We start from the raw sequence: 11,546 nt of genomic DNA, 5'->3' as shown, positions 1-11,546 counted from the left end.
TTTTTTTTTTTTTTTTTTTTTTTTTTTTTTTTTTTTTAACTTAAGTGATTCTTCGTCGAACTCGTACGCTCACAGGATGCTCATAAAGCTAGGGAATAGGGATGAAAATAGTTCAAGTCAAGTCGGACTTTAGAAAATTAGGCATGTATCTGCTATAGAATTCTATGCAAATTATTATGTGGAGGCATTTTGAATGTTTACAATTTACATACTAAAAGACACAAGACAGCTTCATAATTTGCTATTAATTGGTTGTCTTGTACAAAAGTCAAGTGTTTGTAAGAAAGGTTTGTGTGTCCTCAACTAGACAACACATTAACTATTTATACAAAAATTTCTAAACACTTAGACAACACCCCAAGTGAATTGAACAAGTCCCTTGCGAATCATATAGTTAAATTGCAATGGTTGTTTTGATCGGACACCATTAGGTTGAGCTTGGTGCCAACTAAGGCCACACCCTACGGTGACCTTGAAGTCAAACCTCAGGCCATTTAGAGTTATTTTGAATTTCGCTTCTTTTGAGTTTTTCTTAGATCAAATTTAATGTCTCTATCAAAAGAAATTTACTTAATTATCAATTAAATTTTAAAAAAATCAGGTGAAAATTATATGATGAATTTCTTAGGGATGCCCAACATTACTTTTATTTTGTTAATGGAATAAGAAAAAGGTAGCAATGTCCTAGGTTAAAATGTAGTTAAATGTTATGTACGTACGCAATAATATAATCATGATAACCCTATCCTAGTAAAGAGGGGGCATCCTTGTTCATTCCCCAATCCTATAATGATCCTTTGGAAGTATAGAGAAGATACAATAAAGGGGTCGGTCAATAAAAACAAGAAACAGTGAGAGGCAATTTATGAATGGGCAGTGGTGAATCTTGGTGAGACCCCGCAGATCACAACCACCCTGCCCGCAGCTTTTTGGTGGCTGTATGCTCTTTCTCATGCCTTCCACACCATTCCATATTTCCATTCCATCTGCCATAGTTGGAAAACTTGGTTTTTTTATTATAAAGTGATTGAATGAAAATTTAAATTTTTTAATAAGAAATAACTTTTTTGATTACTTTACAATTGTCAACCACTCGTAACTGAATTCTAATCACCGAAACTAAAATTGTTTTTTATAAATTAAAAAAAAAAAAAAAGTCTTTGTTGTAGGAATATTATGGCCATTCAGCTAAGTTTCTGCTGGAATATCAACTCCTTTTTTATGGAAGTAAAGCTTGTTTATTGCCACGAGAAAGAGTGGACTACAACTAAAATATGCAGAGTATTATTTGACTTATTAAGTGAAATCTTATTCAGTAAATAACATAAAAATTTTAAAATTTTTTTATAATGTAATGTCACGTTAAACATATTCTACTACTTAACGAATCACCAAGTATCCCTATAATATATGAAATAAATGGTTGCATGCAAGTGTAGGGTTATTGACTTGAATGGGCAAAAACGAAGTAGAGTGAATAAAGATGGACAATTTTAAAAACTTGGATATTAGCCAGACTCCTTTGTGACTTGTGTTTGTCGTCAGAAACACAAGTCCAAAAAGAGTTTCTTCGATTTCTTAAAATCACTTTTTTAGCGTGAAATACAAAAAAACGCAAGTTGTACTTGGATTTCTTGTATTTATAGGAGAAACACAAGTACGATTTGCATTTCTCGTATTTTACGTTAAAAAATTAAATAAACTCCTTTGGAACTTGCGTTTCTGAATTCTGACGACAAACACATGCAAGTTCCAAATGAATTTTGCTAAAAATATCCAATTTTTAAAAATTATTCATCTTTATCCACTCCACTTAATTGTTGCCTATTCAAGTCAATAACCCTGCAAATGTATATCATCAGTGTCCAATTGCATGTGTAGTTTGTAATGTAAACGAACAGCACATTCTCAACATAATAGGACAAATTACTGACCAAGATTGGATTTGGAGTTGTCCAATTTATAATATTATTTTATTATTATTGTTATTGTTATATTGTATATGTAGTACTATAACATTATAATAAGAGTTAATACCACAAATGGTTCTCTGACTATTGGGGTAGTACTCCTTTTAGTCCTCGACTTTCATTTCGACCACAAATAGTCCCCTGACTTTCATTTTTTACCACAAATAGTCCTCCATTAAAATGTCTGTTAAATAAGTGTTAAATCTAGTGGTATTATCGTCAAATTGATATATATAATGGTCATAAAATAAAAATGTTTAGAATTTTCACCAACAAGCATAATTGAAACAATTAACAAATATAAATACTCCTAAATAAAAAGACAATACACCTTATTCTTGTAATTATGCATACAAAATGAAGATTTAATATTAAAGCTATCTATTTTAATTTAACCAATATATTAAAATGGAAGAATTTTTTTTTAAAAACATTGCTTCCATCATTTTCATGGTTGTTCATACATGGCCGATTAATAGTTTTCACTCTTCATTAATCGATCAAACATTTTGTTTAGGACATAACTGAAAGTCACCACCGTTGAATTAATATAATTAATCAAGTACAAATTAAGAACATTAATTATGAAGATTTATTTAATTTGTTCATTTATGTAATTTGCCATGACCATTTTGTTTTTATATTTATTAACTTAATGTTTATTAATGTTTGAAATTAATTATGTTGTCATATAATTCTAAAAAAGAAGTAATCATAATAATATTAATCAATTTGACGATATTACCCCTAAATTTAACACCTATTTAACAGAAATTTTAACATAGGACTATTTGTGGTCAAAAATAAAAGTCAGAGGACCATTTGTGGTCGAATTGAAAGTCGAGGACTAAAATGAGTACTAGCCCAATAGTCAGAGGACTATTTGTGGTATTAACTCTTATAATAATGATAAACTAATAATTTGTACCAACGTACTGGAACTATTGAAAGTGAGGCATGAGTCATGACTCAAATATTTCTTGGCTGGAAAAGAGGGTCACAAGGTTCACAGTGGGGCTCCCACTTACTATATGCAGCTGACTTTTTGAAGTTTCTAATATTTTTAAATGATTTAATATTTCAAATTTGTAAGAAGTGTGATAAATGAGAATGCTCAATTGCTCATACTTTAGTTAGGAGTGCTAATTTATGTCACTCGGATGAATTTGAGTACTGAAATGATGTTTTACCTGACTATATTCATAGTTTTTTACTTTTTTCTTCAATTAATAAAATTTATCTTCTCTTCAAAAAAAATAATTTAATATTTTTATTAGCTAGTATGTAATCACATATTATATAATGATTTATTTATCAAATTCTAAGGGTACCTTTTTATTTAGTATAATCCTAAACTAAATGGGTGAAGTTTTGGATTTGCACCGAATAGTGCAAGGTTGACCTAGAGTAATTGGTCATTTATATCACGGATCAGAGTCTACATAGCATTATGAACTCTGAATCAAAACGACGAGATACAAAATTCATACTCGTAAGGTACATCATTTCATAACACAAGACACACAATCACAACACAAGGCACATGTATGTTATCGTTATTATTGTTATTATTATTATTATTTTAGAGTGCATAGGTTCTTGAATTAGATCAAATCAATGTGCCTATGAAAAGGAAAAAAATAAAAAATAATAAAGAAAAGGTAAAATCCATCTGTGATTGCTGAACTGGATCGTACCGTCGATGAGCATCGCACTGACCGCATTATTAGCGACAAAGAAGAAACGAATTTTTTAATTAATTGCTTTTGTCTTTTAATTAATGGTATTTATTAAATTAGAATAAAATAACTAAAGAATGTATTTTTTGAGATTAGCATTGGATCGCATATTCTGCGACGCTGCAACCAATATGTTCCATTCCTTCTCTTTTGTTTGCTTGCTCCTAACTTTCATTAAAAAAATGCCGAAATAAATAAATAAATAAGTAAATATAAAAGTAAAGAAAAATCAAGGTTATTACGTTTGGCTTCTAATAATATATGGACTAATTAATTAATATTAATATTAATGAAATTAATTAATTAAGTATACTTTTTTTGTACGGAAAAAGGTTTTGTGAGTGCAAACCAAATGGCAAACATCCCATAAACTAGGTTAGTGTTATGTAAATTATTTTTTTCTCATTTCATGTAATTTATTGTTATCGTTATTAACGGGACGATAGGCAATAACCCATAGGCCATAGCCTAACATGTAGTGGACTGTTATGAGAGGCACTTAGTTGAGATTATACTTTGACCATTTTGTGATTTTTGTCCCCCTTTTATCCTCCTATTTGATTAAGGAATAATAAAACATGACTAGCGAAAACACACTCTTGCTCCATAATTCTAATGTTTTTCATGCATTTACGTTGATTAATGTTTTTATTGGATGGAGGCCTAATTCCTAAGCCTATTAACGAGTACCATGGACCAACATCTATACAAGGTTGAACAAAATATTTATATGTATTTATAATGATTTGTAGCAAATTGGCTTTCAAACATGTAAAAAAAATTGCCTATAAGATGATATTAATAAGTTAATATGCTATTTCGATGTTCAAAATATATACTTATATAAAAAATATGGCAATCCGCCCGTACACTGTTGCGCCCTATACGCACCGCGCTAGTTTGGCATGTAGTGTTTTTTTTTTTTTTTTTTTTTCAAAATTGTTTTTCTTTTCTTTTTCTTTCTCTCATTTCTTCCGGCTAACTCGACAAAAACTCCAAAAAATGCATGTTGAGATCGCTCTAAAGAAAACCTAGTTAATAACTACATAGTTTAAAATTTCACTTCCATACGAGCAGTTTGTTGGTATTTTTGGTTTGAACCGCTTAGCGCTAGACAAACTAGACTTTGTGTACCTTTTACAGTCATTGTCAACTAGGATAATAAGATAAGATTCATCCTGTATACTTTCTTGGAGATACCGATTTTAGATTTTCCTATAAAGAATTACCAAAAATCTTTGATTTACACCGTGCCATATGGGTCGGTACTTATACAGGAGAGTGACTCTATACCAAAAATCTGTTTATCTACTCCAATGTCCTGTTAAAAACCGCCTCTGTTTCATTCCACTACCTGTCGTTTTTGCTACAACTAAGAAGCCTATAGACAAAGCATGAACAGCCCCGACCCTAAGCTCTCTATCTCCTTCTATATCTAGACACATAGACAATGCTTTTGAACTAAAAATCCAAACTTTCGCCTATTTAAGGATATTCATCGTGTTTTGACGAAGAATCCAAGAGACCCACCTCGTACTTCAATGTTCTTCAATGTTGCTCTACCGTATGGGACTAAAGCTCCTGCCTTTCGTTTCTTGTTTTGTTTTTAGTTTTCTTTTCTCGTCATTTTTACTTCACTGATCGCTCTCGAGTCGCTTCGCCAATCTGAGAAGACGCGGTTCGCGGCAAAGGTACATCGTTTATTATTTAATTCCTCCTTTGTTTTTTCTTCTTTTGGGAAAAATCAGATTTCAAGATCTGTTCTTGTAGTTTTCTTCGCATGAATTTGAGTTTGTTGGGTGTGAACTGTCACTGTAGGACAACCTGCGATCGATTTTCATGTGTGTTTTAGAATAAAATTAGCTCCACTTTCGTTTTTTTAATCCAAAATTCCGAAACTCTTTCTTTTGGATCGAATACCACTTAAATTGGTGAGAGAACTGTTACTGGGCTTTTCATTTTTCACATTCTGCATTTCTGCCAGGTATCTTTAAATGCATTTTTAACTTTTTGCGGTCTGAAGTCTGAAGCTTGCATTTTTACCCATTTTACCTTTTTGTTATTGAGGTACAATGATGTGATCTGTTTCCCAGATAAGCTTTTTAATCCAGATATGGTCTAGCTGTATATGGAAGCATTCTGTACTCTGCAGTCTAGTATTTTCAGATGAGATTAGAACTTTATAACCTTTCTATCAACATTGGTTAAATATTTAATTCTTCTTGCATTTCTGCTAATAAAGATTCAGTAAATTGTTTTTACATACTGTACAATTTTGAGGGTTCATTTATGCTTCTGAGCTAGCAGACCTTAAGTTGTGTTCTTGAACTGGAAAAATAAGCAGTATTTGTGTTTCCTCAAGGAGGTGACAGACTGACAGGAGTGCTGTGGGTTCTCTAGACTGGATAGTATATTGATAATATGTGGCTATGATCAAAGGGGATTGAGCTTAAGAATAGTTTTTTTGGGTGATGAGGGAAACCCATACCCAAGGGTCTGTATTAAGTAAACCCCGCCTTGTGACCTAGCCGGCAAAGGACCACAAGGAGGTAAAACAGTCTNTTTTTTTTTTTTTTTTTTTGTCAAAATTGTTTTTCTTTTCTTTTTCTTTCTCTCATTTCTTCCGGCTAACTCGACAAAAACTCCAAAAAATGCATGTTGAGATCGCTCTAAAGAAAACCTAGTTAATAACTACATAGTTTAAAATTTCACTTCCATACGAGCAGTTTGTTGGTATTTTTGGTTTGAACCGCTTAGCGCTAGACAAACTAGACTTTGTGTACCTTTTACAGTCATTGTCAACTAGGATAATAAGATAAGATTCATCCTGTATACTTTCTTGGAGATACCGATTTTAGATTTTCCTATAAAGAATTACCAAAAATCTTTGATTTACACCGTGCCATATGGGTCGGTACTTATACAGGAGAGTGACTCTATACCAAAAATCTGTTTATCTACTCCAATGTCCTGTTAAAAACCGCCTCTGTTTCATTCCACTACCTGTCGTTTTTGCTACAACTAAGAAGCCTATAGACAAAGCATGAACAGCCCCGACCCTAAGCTCTCTATCTCCTTCTATATCTAGACACATAGACAATGCTTTTGAACTAAAAATCCAAACTTTCGCCTATTTAAGGATATTCATCGTGTTTTGACGAAGAATCCAAGAGACCCACCTCGTACTTCAATGTTCTTCAATGTTGCTCTACCGTATGGGACTAAAGCTCCTGCCTTTCGTTTCTTGTTTTGTTTTTAGTTTTCTTTTCTCGTCATTTTTACTTCACTGATCGCTCTCGAGTCGCTTCGCCAATCTGAGAAGACGCGGTTCGCGGCAAAGGTACATCGTTTATTATTTAATTCCTCCTTTGTTTTTTCTTCTTTTGGGAAAAATCAGATTTCAAGATCTGTTCTTGTAGTTTTCTTCGCATGAATTTGAGTTTGTTGGGTGTGAACTGTCACTGTAGGACAACCTGCGATCGATTTTCATGTGTGTTTTAGAATAAAATTAGCTCCACTTTCGTTTTTTTAATCCAAAATTCCGAAACTCTTTCTTTTGGATCGAATACCACTTAAATTGGTGAGAGAACTGTTACTGGGCTTTTCATTTTTCACATTCTGCATTTCTGCCAGGTATCTTTAAATGCATTTTTAACTTTTTGCGGTCTGAAGTCTGAAGCTTGCATTTTTACCCATTTTACCTTTTTGTTATTGAGGTACAATGATGTGATCTGTTTCCCAGATAAGCTTTTTAATCCAGATATGGTCTAGCTGTATATGGAAGCATTCTGTACTCTGCAGTCTAGTATTTTCAGATGAGATTAGAACTTTATAACCTTTCTATCAACATTGGTTAAATATTTAATTCTTCTTGCATTTCTGCTAATAAAGATTCAGTAAATTGTTTTTACATACTGTACAATTTTGAGGGTTCATTTATGCTTCTGAGCTAGCAGACCTTAAGTTGTGTTCTTGAACTGGAAAAATAAGCAGTATTTGTGTTTCCTCAAGGAGGTGACAGACTGACAGGAGTGCTGTGGGTTCTCTAGACTGGATAGTATATTGATAATATGTGGCTATGATCAAAGGGGATTGAGCTTAAGAATAGTTTTTTTGGGTGATGAGGGAAACCCATACCCAAGGGTCTGTATTAAGTAAACCCCGCCTTGTGACCTAGCCGGCAAAGGACCACAAGGAGGTAAAACAGTCTAGTTTGCCCATAGCTGATTGGCTCAAACCAAGAAGGTCCCCTTGTAAAGTTGTGGTTACCAAATCAATAGTCTAACTTGGCTAGGGTTGCCCAGCTTAAGAATAGTTGGACTGAAATGCATCCTCCTAAGAAACAGGTGTTGTTTATTTCATGCTGTCCAATTTCTTTAATTGTATTCTGGGAATTATGTTATACTTTGTTAGCTGGTTGAACTCATGAATGAATATTAGCTTAATAGTCCTGTCAAGTCTTTTGGATTTTCCCTTTCAGTTGATTTGAAGAGTTCTCTCTTTTCCTTTCAATACTTTTTGCTGTACAGGAATTTGTTCTTCATCATAATGGATGGAGAATCATCTTGGGTCAGTCATCGCCTTAATGGCACCGCAAGAGATAAGGCTGTGTGTGATTCATTCTCGAAACTCAACAATGAAGACAATAAAGAAGTTGTCCAAGTTCCTGTAAATTTATTGCCAGATGAATTGTTGGAACGCATTCTGGCCTGCTTGCCCATCGCCAGCATTTTCAGGTCGGGTTGTGTCTGTAAACGATGGAATGAGACTGTGAGTTCATTACGGTTTTTGCAAAGTTCCTCACAGTTCCCCTCAGGAAAACCATGGTACTTCATGTTCACGAGCTCAGATGAGCCAGTTGGTTATGCCTATGATCCAATCCTTAGGAAGTGGCATAGTATTGAACTCCCTTGTATCGAGGCATCAAATTGGTTCATTGCTTCATCTTCCGGGCTGGTTTGCTTCATGGACAGTGACAGCAGAAGCCAGCTATATGTCTGTAATCCTATAACCAAAAGCCATAGGAGAATCGAGGAGCCTCGAGATCTTAAGTATTCCGACTACAGTGCATTGGGGATCTCGGTAGAGAGGAGACTTTGCAGTGTAAATGTCAATTACTGTGTCTCGGTTGTCAAATCGAAACAAGTTCCGGGAAACTTCTTTCAGTGGGATGTCTCTATCCACATATACGACTCGGAAACAATGACGTGGGAGACTCCTACTTCCGAGACCTTAAGTGGATGGAGAGCTGGGAATGATAGCGTGATATGTGATGGTGTTTTGTACTTCTTGGTCCACTCTACTGGTGGTGATCGCCCTGATTATCGCCATGGCCTAATCACTTATAGTCTCTCGAGCAGGCCGACCCATGGTTCCTTGATGAGGAGTTTCATCCCCGTGCCAGGCTCCCTCACCTGTGGCCGTCTGATGAACCATAAGGAAAGTTTGATAATGGTGGGAGGGATTGCCAAACGAGACCGGCCTGACATTATAAAAGGTATTGGAATATGGGCGCTTAAAGGGAGGGAGTGGCAAGAGATTGCCCGTATGCCCCATAAGTTCTTCCAAGGCTTTGGGGAGCTCGACGATGTCTTTGCTAGCAGCGGGACAGACAACCTAGTATACATCCAGAGCTATGGAGCTCCCGCTCTCCTCATTTTCGACGTGGAGCAGAAACAATGGAGGTGGTCAAACAAATGCCCCGTGACAAAGCGGTTTCCTCTTCAGCTCTTTACCGGCTTCTGCTTCGAACCCAGGCTTGAAATCACTCCCTAACATTCATGCACTCATTCCTTTTCTTTACCTTTTGTCATCTAAACTTTCTTCATCTCCTGCATTTGTTTTCCATATCGCCTTTCTAGTGCGGTTTACTTCGGTTGTGTGACACAACATTTTCCACATAGTCTTTCTAGTGCAGTTTACTTCTGCTGTGTGATTTGTGAGCTATTATATCAGAGCAGAGTGGTCATTTAAGCTTATATTTAAGTGGATGTTAAATTAACTAGGCTAGTGTTGTGAATGTTCTGTATATTGTTTTGTCGGCCTGTCGGGGAAGGTTGGAAAATAACGTGTGAACAATGTGATATCTTTGCCTTGTTTATGCCATTTTTTTAAAAAAAAATTGTGCCAACCTTTTCTTGTTGAGGTTTAAGATAAAATGGTTTGATGCGATTTACTTAAAGAAATGGATTTGGTAGTTTTGTCCTTTACAGACAGCACAAATGGGAATTTCATAGCCATGTTGTCCTTTTCACACCAAACATTTACACAAAATCCCATGAATACAACTATCCACACGAAAACAAGAAGCTGACATATGAGCTTCTTATCCATCTCTAAGCAATCCTCCGTCGGCACGCCTCATTGCATTTTTCAAATCATAAGAGTTTAATTTTTGTAAATAGTTTAACTTATTATACAATCTATTACATAAGGACAGATGCTTATTCAAAATCCCCTATGAATATATCTATTCACACGAAAACAACCATCTCTAAGCAATTCCTTGGCAACACGACACATTGCGCTTCTCAAATTAAAAATTCAAGAGTTCAATTTTTGCAAATAGTTATCGAACTTGTTATACGAACTATTACAGAGAACATATGCTTACTCTGGAATAATGACTAGTGGAGTGTTGTAATATAAATGGTCCAAATAGAAGTAAATCCGTTAAGAAAAATGGTGGATATGAACTTGAAATCCAAGTTTCAAGGCCCTTGAACAACACCCTTTTGAATTGTGGTATAAAGCCCAATGTTTGAGAAGAGGTTACAGGGGACAAAATATTGTACTCCAATCTGAATTCTGATTTTCACATATTTGGTACTAACATATGATATGCAGTTTACTGGGGACCATGATCAGCAAATGCTACTCTTCTTACTCCCAGTTTTTACTCTCTCCCATCAAATTTTGATGTTGACATTTTTATTGAGACCCATAAGAAAGATAATTAATCATCAATTGTTACATCCGGAAATAAAAGTGAATGAGTAGAAATAACTAAATAGAAAGTACATGTAGGATTCGACAGTATCTTATATAGTACACATTAACAGAAACTTTGAGATGTCTTATTGAGAAATCAATCACATGTTTCTCTGCAAAAGTGTATTGTTCACAAAGAATCAAACTCATCAACTACTCTTTGAAAAAGTCCCAATAGGTGCATGCATGGCTTCGGGACTAACCAAAATTAAGTATGATTTTCATATAAGAATGTAATGAGTTGGTTCTAATCAATACTGTATGTCATACCTATGGGAGTTGCATGCTAGTCTTGTAGGTATTTTAAGACCTCGATTGCTGTAGTTTTCTTCTGCTTTTGTTTCTTCTATCGAGAAAACGATATCATAATTATATTTAAATAATACTGCAAAAATTTAATTACAAAGATGTATCTATCTACTGGTAAACGACCGTTTCCAAATTGCCCTTGCAATGAGGGAAGGAGGGACAGACACGAATGATGTTCATCACACCTTAGCTAACATGTTATAGCCTATGGACCACCAACTTTATGTCTTTGCTTCACATTACTTCTTGCCTTGTTGGACCATTTGTATAATTCTTGGCTTCAACTAGGATCACAACATTATGCGTTCTTTTACTTCTAGTTTCCAGTTTTCACAATCTCACTGTATGATTACCCATATACTTTGTATATTTTACAAAATTCTATAATACATCATGGTTAGAAAAGTACTATTATGTTATATTGTATAACGAGGAAGGACTCTTTTATTTCTTTATTTAGTTTGTAGTTCTTGTATCTCACTTTATCTGTTTTCCTTTTCTTGGTAGTTCATTTCAACATAATGTTAATATTTTGCAT

General features: G+C 34.4%; 1 protein-coding gene across 2 annotated transcripts; it reads left to right on the top strand.

Annotated features, from left to right (window-relative positions):
- The first annotated feature begins 5,000 nt into the window (after window positions 1-5,000).
- On the top strand, window positions 5,001-9,853 carry LOC116016989 (F-box/kelch-repeat protein At3g61590-like). Of its 2 annotated transcripts, none has more exons than XM_031257481.1 (2): window positions 5,001-5,400; window positions 8,239-9,853. In XM_031257481.1, the coding sequence occupies exon 2, from the start codon at window positions 8,258-8,260 to the stop codon at window positions 9,482-9,484; it is 1,227 nt and encodes a 408-aa protein (XP_031113341.1). In that variant the 5' UTR covers window positions 5,001-5,400; window positions 8,239-8,257; the 3' UTR covers window positions 9,485-9,853. The 2 variants fall into 2 exon arrangements, with proteins under 2 accessions (XP_031113341.1, XP_031113340.1); XM_031257480.1 differs by lacking the exon at window positions 5,001-5,400 and adding an exon at window positions 6,650-7,049.
- The last annotated feature ends 1,693 nt before the right edge of the window (window positions 9,854-11,546 follow it).

The sequence above is a fragment of the Ipomoea triloba genome, chromosome 4 (genome assembly GCF_003576645.1).
Source record: "Ipomoea triloba cultivar NCNSP0323 chromosome 4, ASM357664v1".
NCBI classification, from domain to species: Eukaryota; Viridiplantae; Streptophyta; class Magnoliopsida; order Solanales; family Convolvulaceae; genus Ipomoea; species Ipomoea triloba.
Note: the sequence above shows the minus strand (reverse complement) of the source record. Positions and strands in the feature narration are given on the sequence as shown.